An 18,225-nucleotide genomic window follows, 5' to 3' on the forward strand; every position below is an offset into this window, starting at 1 on the left:
TCGCACAAACAAGATATGAAGGCAAACACGGACAATTGTTGGGACTGTTCGTGGCACGAACGTTCCATTCCATCGTGTTCGATAAGGGAATGCCCGCACAATAGAGTCCGTTTTCTCATTGCTCTGGATCGAGCAATGTGAAAGGACCTGAACTATGGTGAGACTATCTTCCATTTCATGATTTTTCCGTATTGAAGTCTCGATTGATAAGGTATATTACTCTGTTTTGTATTCTTATTTATTCAAAAATATGTAAGTGAACTTAATACGTAGAGAGCATAAAAATTGAAATTGTTCGAGCGCTACTGCGTCTATGCACTAGATACCAATAACTCACTTACAGATGCGTTGCCAGGAGCTTTGATTTTGTTTTAATTAGATTGACGTGGGGTATTAGGAATGCATCTTCTTTAAACAAGTAGGTATAATGGATTCCACAGTTCATTCTACCTGGTTCTGTGTCGTCAACCCGTTCATGTGCTGATGTTGCATCGCATGATCGCCCTTTTCCTTGACTTTCTTCTTCTCTTCGCTTATGATGAACTGGTTGATCGCATACTGCTCCCGCTTGATTTGCTCCCGCAGATGCGTCGGAGTGTCCGGAATAACCCAGCTGACCAGTCCCTGCACGATGCTGACCACGTTCTGGTAGATCACTATGAAGGCAAACCGGAAGGCGAAAATGTGCCAGTAGATGAGCGGGCGCTTGTAGGGCCGATCGGCACCCGGAGGATTCCGGTATTCCTGGTAGCGGCACTCGGTGAGGTCCGAAAACTTGGTGACCAAGGGTGCGACACCTTGTTGGAAGTCTTTCACAGCGAAGCGCGCCAAGCTGTGGTTCAGGAAACCTTCGTCCGAGTGGTTCTTGCCGACGACGCTCATGTACACCATCCGCGGGATGAAGTGGGACGAGAAAGCGATGATGAAGGCCTGGAATCCAAAGTGACCAGTACAGTGAGTAAATGCTTTGTTTAATGCTGAAAATATCCGGTCTGAATGGATCTTGCCCATACTTACACTGGACACTACGGCGATTCTGGCGATCACATCCATGATATCGTACCACATGCCGATGTCTCGAACCCGTTTCGGAATCGACCGTTTGTAGAACTGCAGATACTTCTTCGCATCCAAGCGGGTCTCGAAAACATTATTCACCAGAGCGAAAACCGGAGCCAACGGGAACGCCACAACAAAAATGGTTATGAACCCATACTGAATGACTGTAACCATAGAACACAACTTGTATTGGAAACCTTATGTACGAGATTTTCAATGCACTTACCCATTTTGACGTAATCGTCAAAAACACATCGATCTGTCCACTTGTTAAGAGAATAGTTGGTCCATAGGTTGCGGCAGGTTTCTTTCTCGTTTGAGCTACTGGTCTTCGTCGTCTGCTCTCGATACTTGCTCAGAAGATACGGGATCGTAAATTCCCGAATCAGCGAAATGGTCTGTTTACCGATCATTATGGTGGCCAGCTGGATACACAGCTCCATCAGGCAACCTCCGGGGTCGCATTCCTCCTGCCGGAAGCCCAAAATCCGGTTATACTTGGCCGGGTATCCCGGGAACTTCCCCTTCAGGAAGGCGATGTAGAAGATCGAACTGTAGTAATTGACGAACTGGAACAGGTAGATCTTCAGGTTAAGGCTTTCGTTGTACTCGTTCTCCGTCCGGTGGTACTCGATGTTGGTCATCCGGACGGCCACCGCATTGTACGCGTAGTCCAGCGCAATCGAGAGTGCCAAGTCAATGACGGCGGCCAGCAAGGAGAACAGGAGCCGTCTGTTGGACGCCACTTGAGGATCTCCGTAAATGTGGCGCGCCGTCAACATGGACATTCGGTAGATTACGAAGCCGAAAACGGCGGCCACGGCCAGTCCGATCTACGAGACAGAAGAATACTTGTTGAGGATTCAACCTAAAATAGTCTATGGGCTATGGGAACCTACGAAAAGCAAAATCACGGAGTAGCTATACACTAGACTGGGCAGCTTGTGCGTCCAAAAGCGCGGGGCAGGTTCCTCCTTTCCAGTCAACGTGTTCAGGACGATCTTTTTATTGTCTTGCTGTGTCGCGGTGGCGGCGGCGTCGGCGGGGCCACCCTCGGGGTCATCAGGGTTCTTGCGGTTTTGGCTCCTCAACCGTGCTAGGTACTGTGGACGTGGTGGTTCCACCTGGGCATCGTAGTCCCGAACGCCCCACTGGTACTGGATATATGAGGAGTAGCGCTTCCACATTTTCAGATAGACCGATGCTGTATGGGTTGGAAACGTTAGAAAAGATAGAATTTGGTTGCTTCAAAAGCCTTCATCACTTCCTTCTCGTTTTACACATTGACCAGCATTTTGACGTCACAGGGGCTGGTCTGACCTCAAAAAAGTAGATCATCAAGCCTCGTGTAGAATTGGGATTTTATCATGGGTAATCTGTCAAACTTGTATCAACGCAACCCAAAGGAAGCCCGGTGACATAAGAGTCGAATCGATGGCGATAGTATAGATGGCATTCGTCTGGTTACACTAGTTTACAAAATAAAACGAAAGTAGTGAACTTCCGTCAACGACCAAAATTTTTGAAGCATAATTTAGCGCTGATTTCGAAACCGTGCTTCAAAAAATTTAAAGTAGAACAGTTTTTAAGTTTTAGCTCAATATCGAGTTTTACAAATTTTTAAAATATGGAATTCAATAAAATTCAAATATCTTGCGTTTTGTTCAACCAATTTTAAATCTTTGTCCATGAATTAAAAGCTGAATATAATACCATTCGATCATCTGAATGCAGGTTTTGCGTCAGATTGATGAAATTCAAGATATTGGCGAGTTTTGGGGACGATCTCCTTAAATTTTAGCAAATTTTCCAAAAATATATGGAGAAATGTATTTGTCTCAATAAGAAAAAAACAATTTAAAAATTCTTTTTCATCGTTTATTTGACAAATCATATGTAGGCAAGTTACAGTAAAAAATTCAGCTCAATCGGAGCATTGGTTACGGAGAATAAGATGTGTGAAGTGAGCGACTTTCCTTAAAAATAGAACAAAAATCCATTTCAAATCATCAACCTTGTATGAAAAGTCGAAAAAAATTCCGCTCTACTGTAATTTTTTTCCTTCGCGTTTTCGAACTTAGGGCATGATTCTACACCAAAAACGATCATCAGCTTACCGAGTTCAAAAATGCTGTAAACTAGTGTTATTAGTGAGAATCTCACTAGAAGTTCCTTGGGAATTTCTTTAGAATTTCATCAGGAATACCTTCAAAAGTTTCTCAGGAATTCTTCCAGGTGTTCCTCGGATATTCCACCTGGAATATCTCAGAAATTCTTTCAGTTCCTCGGGAATTCCTCCAGGAGTTTGCCGAATTTTTGTTTCAGGAGATCCTCGGGAATTCATGCTGGAGCCCTTCGGGAATTCATGCTGGAGCCCTTCGGGAATTAGGTGTTTCTCTAGAATTAGGTGTTCCTCGGGAATTCCTCCAGGAGTTCCTCGGGAATCCATTTTCGAGTTCCAAGGGAATTTCTCCGAGAGTTCCTCGGAAATTCCTTCAGAAGTTTCTCGAGATTTTTTTAGGAGTTCCTCGAGAATTTCTCCAGCAGTTCCTCAGGAATCCTTCCAGGAGTTCCCAGAAAATTGCTTCATGTATTCCTCGGGAATTCCTTTCCCCCATGAGTTCCTCGGAAATTCTCCCAGAAGTTCCTCACGAATTCCATCAGAAATTCCTCAGGAATTCCACGGGCATTCATTTTGGAGTTTCAAGGAAATTTCTCCGGGAGCTCCTCGGAAATTACTTCAGAAGTTCTTCGAGAACTCCTTTAGGTGTTCCTTGAGAGTTCTTCCAGAGTTTCGCGGGAATTTCTCCTCTGGTTCCTCGGAAATTCTGCAAGAGATTCTCGGGTATGCCTCTAGGAGAATACCTTAAGGAGTTTCGAAAATTCCTCCAAGAGTTTTTTTTTTGGGAATTCCTATAGGAACTCCTTGAAAATCCATCCAGAAGTTCATCGAGAATCCCTATAGTATTTTCCCGGGAATTCTTCTAGAAGATTCTCGGGAAATGTTTCAAGAGTTTATAAGATATTCATCTGGATATACCTATGAATACCTCCAGAAAATCGTCGGGAATTTCAAGGAAACTCCTGGGGACCAAGAGGAATGCCCGAGGAAGTGCCGGAAAAGAACCTCGAGAAACTATGAAGAACTGCTCGTGGAATTTTTGGAGGGATTCCCGTGAAACATATAACTCCTCGGAAACTTCCCAAGGAGTCCCAAGAGGAATTTCCAAGGAATTCCAGGAGGTTTTCCCGAGAAACTTTTTAAGGAATTCCTGAAGGAATTTTCGATGAACTTCTGGAGGAATTTCCGAGGAACGCCTGCAAGAATTTCCGAAGAACTCCTGGAAAGAATTTATCAAGGATCTCCTGTAGAAATTCCAGAAGATCTCTTGAAGAAATTCCTGAGGATCCTTGGATGAATTCTAAAGGAACTTCTGGAGGAATTGTTGAGGATTTTTTGGAGAATTTCTTGTCGAGAAACTCCTGAGGGATTTTCGATGATCATCTGAAGGGGATCTTGAGGATCTCCTGGAGGAATTCTCGTGGAACTCCTGGAAGAATTATCGAGGAGCTCCGGGAGTAATTTCCGAGAAACTCCTGGAGTAATTCTCGAGCAACTTCTGGAGGAATTTACGAGAATCTCCTGGTGGAACTCACATGAACTGCAGGAATTCCTGATGATCTACTAGGGGAATTTCCGATGAAGTGCTAGTGGAATTCCCGAGAAACTCCTGTAGGAATTTCCAAGGAACTCCTGGACGAATTGCCAAGAAATTCCTGGAGGGATTTCCGGGGAACTGCTGGAAAATACCGAGGAGCTCCTGAAAGAATTCTCGGGAAAATTCTGGAGGAATTCTTGTCAAACTTATAGAGCAAATCCCAAGGAACTCTTGGAGGAATTCCCAATTCAGGAGGAATTCTGTTGGAATTCCCGAAGGATCTCCCGACAAACTTTTCAAGGAATTCCTGAAGGGATTCCCGATGAGATTCTGAAGGAATTTCCGATAGAATACCGGAAAAAATCCCGAGCAACTCCGACAAGAATTCCCAAGGAACTTCTGTAAGAATTGCCGAGGACTTCCTGGAGGATCTCCAAGGATCTCCTGGATGAATTCTCGAAAAACTCCTGAAGCATTTTTCGAGCATCTTCTGGAGGAGTTCTCGAGGATCTACTGGAGGAATTCCTAAAGAGCTCCTGGAGGGATCCCCGATGCACTTCTAGAGAAGTTCCGGAAAAACTCGTGGAGGACTAAGAGCTCCTTGAGGAATTCCCGAGGAAGTCCTAGAGAAGTTCCCAGGGATCTTCTGAAGGTGTTCTCGCAGGCTTCCTGGGGGAATTTCCGAGGAATTCGCGAAGGAATGTCGTGTTATCGGTTGGAATAAACAGTAATTGCCACGCTTTCTTTGTTGCTTGTTTTTTATCTCTTTTGTCCGACAATCCTCTTCTCTGGTCCAGGGATTACACCAGGGATTTCTCCAGGAATTTTCTAAAGCTACTTCCAGAAATTCTTCCAAAAATTTCTTCAGGAATTCCTCCATGATTTCCTCCAGGGATTCCTCCTGAGAGTCCATCAGGAATTTTTCCTGGAATAACTCCACGGACTCCTTCAGAAATTCTTCCAAGGTTTTCTCCAGGAATTCTTAAAAGGATTTCTTCAGTAATGCTTCCAAGGATTCCTCCAAAAGTTAATTCAGGAATTGCTACTTAAATTCTTCCAGACGTTACGCCAGGGCTTCCTTCACGAGTTTTTTTTTCGGAATTTCTTCACGGATTCCTCCAGAAAATCGTCATAGAATTTATACCGAAATTCCTCGAGGAATTCCCCCACAGATTCGTTCAAGGATTCTTTCAGAAATCTCTTCAAGAATTGCTTCAAGGATTCATCCAAAAACCCCTCCACGAATTTATTCAGAAATTCCTCAAAAAATCCGCCAGATATTCAGGAATACCTCCGGGAGTTCCTCAAGACATTCCTTCAGGAATTTCTTCTGGAAAGCCTAAAAAAATTATCCAGAGAGGACTCCTCCTGTAATTGCTCTAGGAAGTCATCCTGAAATTCCTTCATAGATTCCTTAAGGAATTTCTTCAAGGATTCTACCTGAGATTTCTCCAGGAATTTTCCAGAACTTCTCCAAAACTTCGTCCATAGATTCTGTTGTGGTGGTGGCGATTCAATCGTAGCACAGCTTTTTAGAGCAGATCAAACACAGCGTATATGAGGATCAGCTTAAACTATAAATAGGTTTATTTAGTAATAATTCAAATTATTTGTCTAAATATTTTCTTACAATTCACAGTGCTTCTCTCCACACACTATTCACGGTTCAAATCTTCTAGATTAACTTAATTTATCTACTAAACAAGTATAACTTTCGGACGAGCAATTCAATTGCTCGACAGCTTCTGCGATTCACCTATTGTTTTTCGTCTGTCGCTTGTATAGGGTAACCATCAGTAGATACCGCGCCAACAGATTCCTTCAGGAATGTCTCCAGGGATTCCTCCATGGATTTTTTCAGGAATTCTTCAAAGGATTCCTTCAGGAATGCCTCCAAGGATTTCTCCAGAAATTCCTTCAGGAATTACTCCTGAAATTCTTCCTTCAGGATTTTTTTATCGGAATTTCTACAGGAATTTATCCAGGGATTCCACCAGGAATTTAGGAATTTAGGAATTTCTCCAGCAACTTCTCCAGGTATTCCTCCAGAAATTCCTCTGGGAATTCTTCTAGATGGTTAAGGTGATACGGGACGCCGTGTTATTTTTCCTATCTTGCCTCTCTTTCTAACAATTTGCCTCGCAATTTTGAATATGGTAATCTCGATTCTAAGGATTCCTCCAGAAATTCCTCGGTGGTGGGTTCCTTCAGCAATTCTTCCAGGTTTTTCTCCAGGAATACATCCAGAAAACCCTCCAGGAATTTCTCCCAGAATTCCCCCAAGTTTTCCTCCAAGGATGCCTCCAAGAACTCCTCCAGGAATTCTTCCAAAACTTTCTCTACGAGTTCTCCCAAGAATTTCTCCTGGAATTTCACCAGAAATTGCTTCAGTAATTCTTCCAGAAATTTCTATAATTCTTCCAGAAACTCCTCAAAGGATTACTACTGAAATTCCTCTAAGAAATCCTTTAGGAATCCCTCCTGAAAATCTTATAGGAATCCCTCCAGAAATTCGTTCAGTAATTCCTTTAGTAAATCCAGGAATTTCCCTGCAATGCTTCCACGTATTCCTCCTGAAATTTCTCCAGGAATTCATCCAAAATTTCATCCAGGAATCCCGCCAGGAATTCTTTCAGGAATTCCTCCAGCTCATCTAGAAATTCTCCCAGGGATTTGTCAATGAACTTCTCCAAGAATTCATTCAGAAATTCCTCCAAATATTACTCCTGAAATTTCTGCAGGAATCCCTCCACGAACTCTTTCAGGATATCCTCCAAGGATTCCTGTAGGAATGTCTCCAAGGATTCCTCCTGAAATTCCTTATGGAATTTATCCTGGAATACCTCCTCGATTCATCCATAAATTCCTCCAAGAATTTCTCTAGCAATTCCTTCAAAAGTTCTCCCAGGAAATTCTACAGAAATTCCTCTAGGAACTTGTCCGGGCATTTTTCTTGGAGTTTTCCAGCGCTTCCGCTAGGAATTCTTCTTAACATTCTTTCAGTTATGCTTCCAGGGATTCCTTCAGGGTTTTCTCATGGAGTGCTTCAAGAAATTATTTCAGAAATTTTTCCAGGTGGTTAAGTGATTCTCAAAATCGGACACGGAATTCCATTTTGATACACGAATTACAAAATTGATGCATAAAATTCAATTGTGGCGTATAAGATGCCTGAAATTCTTAATGGGATTCCACCAGGGATTCTTTCTGTAATCCCTCCAGAGATTCATGCTGGAATTCCTTCATAGATTCCTTCACGAATGCCTTCTGGGATTCCTCAAGCAATTGCTCCTCAAATCCTTCCAGGGATTCCTCCAGGAGTTTTTCTCGGAATTTATCCAGGGATGCCTCCAGAGATTCCTCCAGAGATTCCTCTATAGAAATACATCCAGGAACTCCTCCGGGAATTTCCACCAAATTCCTCCAAGATGTCCTCCTGGGATTCCTCCAGGAATTCTTCCAAGAATGCCTCCAAGAACTCTTCCAGGATTTTTTCTACGAATTCTTCATATATGTTTCAGTAATTCCTTCAGAAATTGTTCCAATTCTTCCAGAAGTTTCTGAACGGATTCCTCCTGGAATTCCTACAGTGATTCTGGGATTCCTGCGATGGATTCCCCAGGATTTTTTCCTGAATTTCCTCTAGGAAATCCTTCAGGAATACCTCCGGGAATCTAAACTGGGAGCTCTCAAGAACACTAGTGCCACGCAGTGAGTGGTTCTCGAACTAAATTGTTTTCTCTGTGAAAGCTCTTAATCTTCTGAGCAACTTTACCAATGACAGTATCCTTCTAAGTAGTGCAGAGCGCGAGATATTCTACAAGTACTGACAAAATATAGTACTGTAGCACATGTCCGATATGGTGCCCTGTGTAGCAGATTCTCGGTGGCCATTCTCCCGGAACCACTGTTTTACAATATCAACACATTCTTGACGAAATTATCTAAATATATAATCATTCTATAAGAGTAAATATATTCATCATGAACGGGCTTGGTGGTCTAGTGTCTACCGCTTCTAATTCGTATGCAGAAGGTCATGGGTTCAATCCCTGACCCGTCCCTTTCATCCTACTTTGTATCCTTCTATCCACTTTCTCTCTCTCTCTCTCTCTTCTCTACATATCCCTTTCGTGACGAACCAGCACAATTGTGCTGTCGAGCAGCAACAGGTTTGCATATTTTTTCATCTGTTTAGTCTTTGTTTTATGTGATGTAAACTGTTTTAGTAATTGAACTATTACTGCAAACAAACTTTTGTTTATGTTGCATGTGGGATTTACCACAACAAGTTGAACAAAAAGTGGACAGAAAACCTAAAACATGAAAAAGTTTTATCTGTCGTAGTTTTGTTATTTTCGATTTATCTAAGTAATCAAAGCTTGAAATGGGAAGATTAAGAGTGCTTCTTTCAAATAAGGGATAACAATTGTTGTTTTGTTGGGAAATCTAAGAGTTGTGGAGACCTAAAGTTGAGTATTTTGTATGGAAATTTCACTTTTTTGCGCTCCGTCACGAAAGGGATACACAACTCATGTATATTCATATGTTCATAGCCATCGCTAGAACCACAAACGAATTGAAAAAAATTCGTTTCCCTTCCTTCCAACTTCCACAGCACAGTGTATATAACGCCTACAAGTTATGCAACCAAAGCGAACTGTGCCGCTATACTTCATAGTAATCACCACACAATCTATCACCTTACGAACATCCCCAATCCATGGATCTCATCACCAACCCAACGGTGCCTCCCAGATCTCCCATTCTTTCCGTCTAACAAATACCCCAGTCCGTGCTGGTTGTGGGGATGCAGAGGTGCTCTCGGTCTTTAGTAGCAACAACCAGTACACTCTAACATTCCTTTCCCTTCCCAACTGACTAGACTATAAGGACGTGGCCGGCGCCGTTATTGATAAAAAATATGAGCTGCTTAAGGTGAAACATCAAGAAGAACCATTGCAGTTTTGCATACAAACTTTAGAGGCACAAATCTGTCGAACGAAGCATCGAACCAAGCCGCACTTGTTTATCTTGGCTTTGCTCACTTGCAAAAAGAGGCAGCTTTTCCAAATTGAGAGCATTTGTTTACGAATTTTCAAGATTGGTGCTCTTGAAAACGTGAGTAGGGGACGAAGTCGGCCATTGTGGCAGCCATGTTTGTATTCTCTGAAGTTTCTCCTTAAATTGCACTTTACGAATAAGTGGGGTGTCCCAGTCCTTATTCATTTGGATCCCAGCTCAGATCAATCACGGAGGAGCAACCATTGACATGTATAGTCAGATTTGATCGTTGATGATCATCATTCTATGAGAGTCTGTATTTCTGGGTCATAATGACCCAAATGCATTACTCGCAACTTTTTTTTTTGTGGCGCCATTATGGTTTCACCACACATGGTTTCTTATTGCTTTTCTGTTGTTATTTTAACATTGAATTCTATTGTGAAAGTATGGTTTTCAATGATACTACAGACAAACAGACGTTGCTCTCAGAGGAAATTCATCAAAAACTTTTTTCATCTAAATTCACAATATTATTGATAATATGAAACACAGATGTTACATAAAATTATATTTTCTTAATTTGTATTTTGTATGCGGAATTATTGGACACGGTGTACATATTTAGTCTTCATTGCGCGAAGAAAATATTGACAGTGTGGGGTGTGGATATAGTTTAGTGTTATTCCCCTTACGTGTCCGTCCCCTAACAAGCATCAGTGACAGCCAGCATACTGGCGACGTCTTCAGTGAGAAGCTGCCGCATTGAAGAGAGGAGCAAGTCGCCTTCACCGTGTGATTCCGTACACTCTAAATAATTTTCACGTCCGATTTACGTGAAATATCACGTAAGTCATCCTTATTCTGAAAACCTCAAAAGTTACGTGACATTGGTGACCTTCACTCGATCCATGTCGTATGCACACCCTGTTTGGTCAAATCCACCTCATTTTCACGTAAATCGTTCTAATGCGTTTGTGTTAGTGTACTTCCGACTTGGAAATCTCCGTGAAACAATAATTACGTGAATTTCCGGTGTGAAAAGAAATCAATATGGCGCCGCGAAGTAAGTTGGTGCTAAAACTCCTTACTAATTACGAGAAAGTTGCTGGAAGTATTAATAGGTAATTTGGTTGCTAAGGACATTAGGCAGTAATGAGTATTGACTTTTCATTTTTCAATAATTTCAGAAGATTTTATGTTTCCTGACAGTGACGGAAGACCAGTTCGGCAAGTGCTTAGGAGCTGGACTACGAAAATTTTGAGTCACAATCCTTGGGTTTGTTTAAAATCATCCAATCTTGGAGAATCGTATTACAGTTGTAACTGGAGATTCATTGATTTACATACATTAAAAGAAATATGAAGGTTTTGTTTCTTTAATTGATACAAATTTGTACCGGCTTGTAGCGTATTTGAGGAGACAAGAGTTTTTAAATCTTTATACAATGCAATGATATTTTTTACGGTAGGGTAAAATCTGTGCCTTTTTCATTGCATTTTGTGAGGATTTTAAAACTTCTGCCTCTTCAAATACGTTGCAAGCTGGTGCGGCTGCTCTATTTTCATTCAAAAATCATGTACAAATTACGTAAAATTCATGTAGTACTAATCATGATTTCACGTAAAATTTTCCTAAGACTCCAGTAGCTCTCACTCACATTTCACGTAAACGATGCGTAAAAATCATGTCAAATTTACCTGAATCATCACGTCGATTACCGAATCTCAAATGTGTCCAGCTACCTGAAATTCCGGCGAAGGCTACGTGAAAAATATGGTGGACGAAAACTACCTATCTTTTCACGTCAATCGGACGTGAAAATTTTTCAGAGTGTATTACTCCAAGTGATTCTACTGTACCGCATTACCCCGCTAATACGACACCGACTGTTGTCGAATAACCGGGGTAAACTTTTAATTCGACAAACTGGTCAACCTACACCACCATGCTCATTGAAATTTGGCAACTCTATTTTTGTTTTGATTTCCGGATTTTTTATGAAACATTATTTCAACAGATATTGCGGGCGTGCGAATGAAAAGCTCGTTCTTTCTACGATTGTTGCCATCCTCAGCTCATTCCGGTTAGTCTCCAGGCGGTTTGGGCGTCGAATAGCACCAACTCAGAACTACCGGAATTAGCGGCTGCAAAAGGAGCTGCTGCGGGTGCGAGTGTAAGCGTATAAGCGCAATATCAAACTGTTTTGCATTTACAGTGTACATCGCTGTGACATTTGAACACTTTTTAATTCGCGTATGTCGAATAAGCGGAGTACGAATTAAAAAGAGTCGAACCAGCGGGGTACGACGGTAGTTTGCTAAGATCACGGAGACAAATTTCGTTCGTTTGAAACAAAAATATTCATGTTTATTCGATAAACTGATAAAATATTTAAAACTAAAATATTAATTTTTAAAACTAGCACCAAACAAGATTTCCTCTTGCAAAAAAGTCAAGTTTCACCAAAAGTTTTCACGAAATCCCATTGATTTCGGGAGCGTATGTTATCTACATGATGTTGGCATTGAAAGTGCCACGCGGGAAGTGGGTTTTCCTAGAGAAGGAAATGACTTTGTAAATTTAATTGGAAAACAAATATTTCCGTAGGCTGACCTGCCCCAAGCCCACAAAAAAAACAAAAATCAGGGTGGCCACCGAACCGGGAAAAACGGAAAAATGACGGGAATTCGGAACGACCGGGAAAAAAGCGGGAAAAAGTCGGGAATTTGGAATGATTACCGGGAAAATTGTTGCTAAGAGTAACTTGATGTGCATATTTTAATGTTTACACCTCATTGAAAATCTGCGAAATCAAAGCCAAACCAAAATACTCCTGGGATACTTCTACGAAATCCCAAGGAATTCGCCTGTGCAATCACTTGGAATTTCCTTAAAACAGAACTTCAAGAAGTTTCTTCTAGAATTCCTCTAAGTTTTTGTACCGCTTGATTATCTCTTGGATTTCGATGAGATTTTTTCGAGGAAAGAGTTTCCTACATCTGAGATTTTTTCAAAAGTTTATTTTTGGATTAACCCGTGTCCTTTCTTAAATTTATTCTAGTTTTTTTTTTAATAGATAAGAAGATCATAACCACTAAACTGGGTTTTAATCAAGACAACCTATTGCAATTTATTCAAGGGTTCCTTTTAAGATTCATCAAGATTTTCCTTCCGCAATTGTAACAGGAGTTGCTTCAATTTTCAAAATTTCCTACGGGAATTCTTCCCAGTTTATTTTTTTGAAATCCCTCCAGAATTTTTTTTTCTTTTGTTCCTGGAGCTTCCTCTGAGGTTTCCCTAGAAATTTCTTCTGGAATTCCTCCGAAAGCTTTTTTTAGAAATCAATCGGGAGTTCTTTCTGGGATTCTTTACAGAGTTTCTTTTGGTATTTCTCCAGGATATCATTCTGTTACTCATCCATCTCCACGAGTTATTTGCACGATTTCTGCAGCAGTGCCTTCTGAAACTTTGATTTTGAAAACTTCCAAGAAGGTTTTGCTGAATTTTATCTTTATTTTATATTTGCTTTTGGAATTTCTCCAGTGTTTCTTACTGCGTTTCCTTCAAGAGTTCTTCTTGGGCACCCTCCTGGAGTTGCTTATGAAGGTTGCTTTGGGAGTTGCTCCAGGAGTTGCTCTTGGACATCCTTCAGAAGCTCCCGCTGCAAATGACCCAGGAGTTCCTTCTGGATGATCTCCCAAAATTTCTTACAAAAACTTTACGATAGCTATTTTTGGAAATACTCCAGAATCCTGAAAATCAAACTACTGCGGGAGTTTTGTAATCGAGAACTCTTCCAAGAGTTCCTTGGGAAACCTTTTAGACATGTGGGAGATTCTTCTGGAAATCCTTCAAGAGTTCCAGGATAAATCCGTAGATCCAATTCTTTATCCCAGACCAAAAGTTCTATTCCCTAATCCGACGTCTCCACTAGACAGAAATGTCTTGCCATTTTGCTGGACAGATGTGTCATGACAGAAATGTTCTCTCGCTGTTTGCATGGAAAGCAGCGGTGTTGATCATTTCTGTTACGTTTTCTCATTCTGGCAGCAAAAAGGCAAGACACTTCTGTCTAGTGGAGACGTGGGGTAATTGGCAACAGACTGACTAAAATCCTAAATTCCCTAAAAAAACCTCTTCCAGAATAAATCCATTAACCCTCGAGCGATCACGCTGTTGTGTTTTGTACAACACGTTGAAAAATTTCGCTTTTTGTGTTCAGTACAGTGACGATTCGCTCGTTGAGAGCTCGTTAGATGGGCTGTCTCGATGGTTGAATGTTCACTGGTTGGGGCAAAACCCAACTAAAAAGCACTGTCAATGTCAAAATAGATGTCAAAACGAGTTTGACGTCTGAGCGCCGTCGCATCACAGCTCATGTATACAGAACGTTTGCGCAAATATGTGAGTGTTTCTTGACGTATTTCTCGTCACTTGCGTGTGTCTAGAGCATTTTGATCAGTTGTCAGTTGCCCCAAGGAACGAACACGATTCGCTAATCGGGGCGCAGTCGTGACCCAACCAGCGAATCGGGACTGTATTAGCGTGGTGCTGGCTGTGGTGGCCAACCGCGCTAGTTATGGACGGTTAAGGAATCTAGAGGAATCCACAAAAGATATACAAAGTGGAATCACTAACAGAAGATACTGAAGAAATCCAAGATAGTATTTTTGGAGTAATCAAAAGATGAAATCTCGGACAAAACTTTGTAAGAATCTCCAGAGGTCTGTTATAGTTAGCTACCACCCAGTCAACCAGTAGTGATCGTATAAGATGTTGCATAAGATGTTAAAGTGGAGGCGATATGCGTACATTTTGCATGCGCCTGAATGGAGGCCTGCACGCATAAGGCCTCCACTTTATCATTTTATGCAACATCTTATACGATTCTTGGTTGTCTGGGCACTTCTCCACTTGTTTTTTTTAAGTACAGTAGACGTTCGATAACTGCAACATGTTAACGTTTCAGTTAGCGAACAAAATTCGATAACTGCAACGTCAGATAGCCGTCAACAACCCATCAATTGACGTTAAATGAACGAAAAATTCATTCGATTGTTCATTTGGGCTAACTTGGCGCACCGTTTTGACGGATAGCTGTGCGATAACTGCAAATTTGTTGCACTTACCGGACTTGCAGTTAAAAAGCATTGCAGTTAAACCGTTTGCATCGACCGAACGTCTACTGTACAAGAAAATAAGTAAAATAATGGATGAGGGAAAGCTTGAATTATGCACTATATGGAGCTGAATGAAAATATGTTGTAAGTAATTGTGTAGCATACGCCTTTTATGTTATCACTGGTAGTTACTTCCATTTTTTTTCCATAGATGCATTACGTCAAGAATAATTTTAGACTATAAATATCTAGTACACAGTATTCACAGGATTGCAAGTGCATTTTTACATTGTATCATCCATATGATACGAAAATTGGGCGTTACCTACTAAAAAAATGTGGTTTTTAAAAAACCGGGAAAATTTCAGAAATCGTACCGGGAAAACCGGGAAAAAGACGGGAATTTCAAAACTGATATTTAGTGGTCACCCTGAAAAATTTTTACATTTGTTTCTAACATAACCTGTCAGAAGATGTATGTTTGTTTCAAAAATGGATTGAATTTGCTTCAAATGTGACGTTCGATTTGCTCCAATCAGTTTTATTTTTGTTGCCAGAACAAATTGACAATTTATTTGAGTTTACCTGAAATGTTTTAAATTTTACCATGCTTTTTTCTGCGTGATAGTGGGGAACGGATTGATCCAGTGCGTTACGTAGTATTCCCAGACAGATATCAGAATATTATGACAGATATTGTGAGTTTCTGTGGCCAATGCAATGGATGGACTTATCCACGGTCTTCTTTTTCCTTTGGATTACTTCTTCTTTTCATCTGTAACTGCGGGCACTGTTTACAAAAAATGACATATTCATGAACATAACTGCGGGCAATGTTTACAAAAAATGACATATTCATGAACATCCAGCGACCGAAAGTTCACTGGATGTTCACCGGATCTCGCCGGATGCAAGATGTGAGCAGTGATTTTAGTAAACACGGCCCGCAGTTACCGTTTCACAGCATGCTGTCAGTTGGCGTGTGACGTCATCGTGGATAAGTTCATTTCAAACGTCCTTTTCGGCGAACCTCATCAAATTATGTATCCTTGCTGTCATTTTCGCACACATCGTATTTAATGCGACCTTTTTGCTGTCATCGTTGCCAAAAAGAAATATGAACTTATCCACGATGACATCACACGCCCACTGGCAGTATGGACTTATCCACCGATGAACCGAATTCATCGCGGTCCGAGAATTTTGACACTAGAGCGGGGCCGTTCCAATCAGAATTGGACGATTCTGATTGGAACAGACCCCGCTCTAGTGTCAAAATTCTCGGACCGCGATGAATTCGGTTCATCGGTGGATAAGTCCATAGCGAAGATGAAATATGAACGAGCTAGCAAAAAGAGCGCGTGCCACTCTGTCACTTTTGAGTCACGTATTTGACTGAATCTAGGTGTGGAGGCAAAACGGAGAACTTTTGGAACTGTTCGTGGCACGAACGTTCCGAACCGTCGTGTTCGATAAGGGAATACCCGCACAATATTAAATAGCTTTAAACCAATTCCCACAAACACTTACCAGAACGCCTTGCCTACTTACCCCAAACGGACATGAAGAATGCGAAAAAGATCGTAAAGTTGTTATCGAACAAATGAGCTAGGCGGGAGGACGTGCATGTATCCCCCAGCCGCCAGAAGTCACACAGTTTGTCGCACTGCGGACACATGATCGTAGAGTTATCCTTGCAGATGTCCTGACTGACCCGGTCGCTCCGGAAGGTCACCAGCCCGTACAGCAGGCACAACAATCCTGCGCCCGAGGCCCAAATCAGCATGTTCGTGTAGAATCCTTGCCAGGCGAAGTACATCGCCACGTTCTCGCCGAAATAATCCTTTATCTCGTTCAACGGTTGTAACTTTATCCAGTGGACCATGGAGGCCCAGTCTTTCAGTAAGCGCTGCCTATCCCAGTGCTTTTCCGGTTGATTCAGCTTCCCATCCTGCTGCGCTTCTTCCGGGTGATCCAGATGTAGCGGATAGGCATCCTGATAGACTCCGTCTTTCAGCAACTTCGTCAGTCCGATGTCCTCTAGACTTCCTTCGTTTTCTCCACTCTTCGTTCTGTTCAGAATGTAGTGTGCCACCGAGGTACGAACACTCGCTGGGATGGACTTCAGAGGATCTTTTTCGAACAAATAGCCCTTCTCTCGGGAATATTCGTACAAAATCGCCGTCTTGCATTGGGGATTGAGGCCTAGGAAATCAATTATCCGCTGCGGGAGGACCTTTCTCAACGACGCAGTCAATCCGTTATGACTTTTACCTTTGATCGGTTTCTTGATGCAAGTGCTTATTTTCTGTTCTGCGATCGGTATCTTTATACGCATGATTTCGCAGTACCGCGCAAGTATGTCCGGTGGAACGTGAATTTTGGTGAAGTGGATACCCTCCGAGCGTTCGGACTCGACCTTCAGGCCCTCAGCCTTCTCCAGGTTCCGCTCGAAGGTCTTACGCCTTTCGGCCATTTCTGGCTTATCTTCGTATGCCAGAACAAAGTCCACGATGTTTTCACCATCTTGGAAGTGGGGCAAAGTCTGTGGGAAGAAATTTAAAAAAGAAATTAGCATTTTTATGTATCTAGGGTTTTCATCTAATTCCCGTCTATTTAAGCCAATAATGATCAATTTTATTCGTGTACCTCGCCTACCGCCTCAAGGCCAATTTGGTATCCATAACTAATTTATAAATTAGGTTCATGTAAAAAATATTGTAAAAGAACTAAAATTTCCTTAAAATACTAACATTGAATAATTGTCCCTCGATTTCTGTTTCCGTCTAGAACAAGTCTATTTCGAGCAGAACCAAAATCTAATGTCCGGCCAACCTTCTACGTAACACTATGGCACATAGGGTGGTCTAAAATTATTATTTGACCGTAGGTATTTATTCGAAAAGTCGGTCAAATTCTTCGCAATCCAAATCCAATCATGTGTACAATTGTACGGTTGAGCAGAAACTTTTAAATTGAAATGGATAAAGCTTTAGAATATCGACCAAAATATTCCAATTAATATTTTTTGCCCACTAGATCATAATACGCCATCACAATGCAACGAAGAAATCTTTCTCTGTGATTGTGAAATATGACGTTTCGTAGGCAGAATATTCACGCACACATTTACTTGCATCCTCCTGAGGCGAAGACTGATATCCATGTTTTGATTGTATTGTGATGGAATGATTGCTGTAGAAATCTTGTTTTTATGAACTTAGCAGCTAATTGGTAAAAATGGTTTCCATGATCTTTATTAGACGATTATACAAAAAAAAAACATCATACAACTTGGTTTAATCAACGTTGAAGAAAAGCTTCTAATATATTTGTAAATAGCTGATGATTTTGACGTTGAACAACAGTTGCATAACCA

General features: G+C 41.4%; 1 protein-coding gene across 1 annotated transcript in view; it reads right to left on the reverse strand.

Annotated features, from left to right (window-relative positions):
* Positions 1-220: 220 nt before the first annotated feature.
* The window catches only part of LOC109401936 (anoctamin-2-like), a 36,619-nt gene continuing 18,614 nt past the window's right edge, over positions 221-18,225 (reverse strand). The window contains exons 2-6 of the mRNA XM_062844691.1: positions 16,398-17,391; positions 1,959-2,263; positions 1,286-1,892; positions 1,018-1,223; positions 221-930 (exon numbers count right to left, since the gene is read on the reverse strand). Of these exons, the coding sequence (XP_062700675.1) occupies positions 442-930; positions 1,018-1,223; positions 1,286-1,892; positions 1,959-2,263; positions 16,398-17,391 (2,601 nt within the window). The 3' untranslated portion in view covers positions 221-441. The remainder of the gene's footprint in view (positions 931-1,017; positions 1,224-1,285; positions 1,893-1,958; positions 2,264-16,397; positions 17,392-18,225) is intronic.

This window comes from Aedes albopictus, chromosome 1, assembly GCF_035046485.1.
Source record: "Aedes albopictus strain Foshan chromosome 1, AalbF5, whole genome shotgun sequence".
Classification (NCBI taxonomy): Eukaryota; Metazoa; Arthropoda; class Insecta; order Diptera; family Culicidae; genus Aedes; species Aedes albopictus.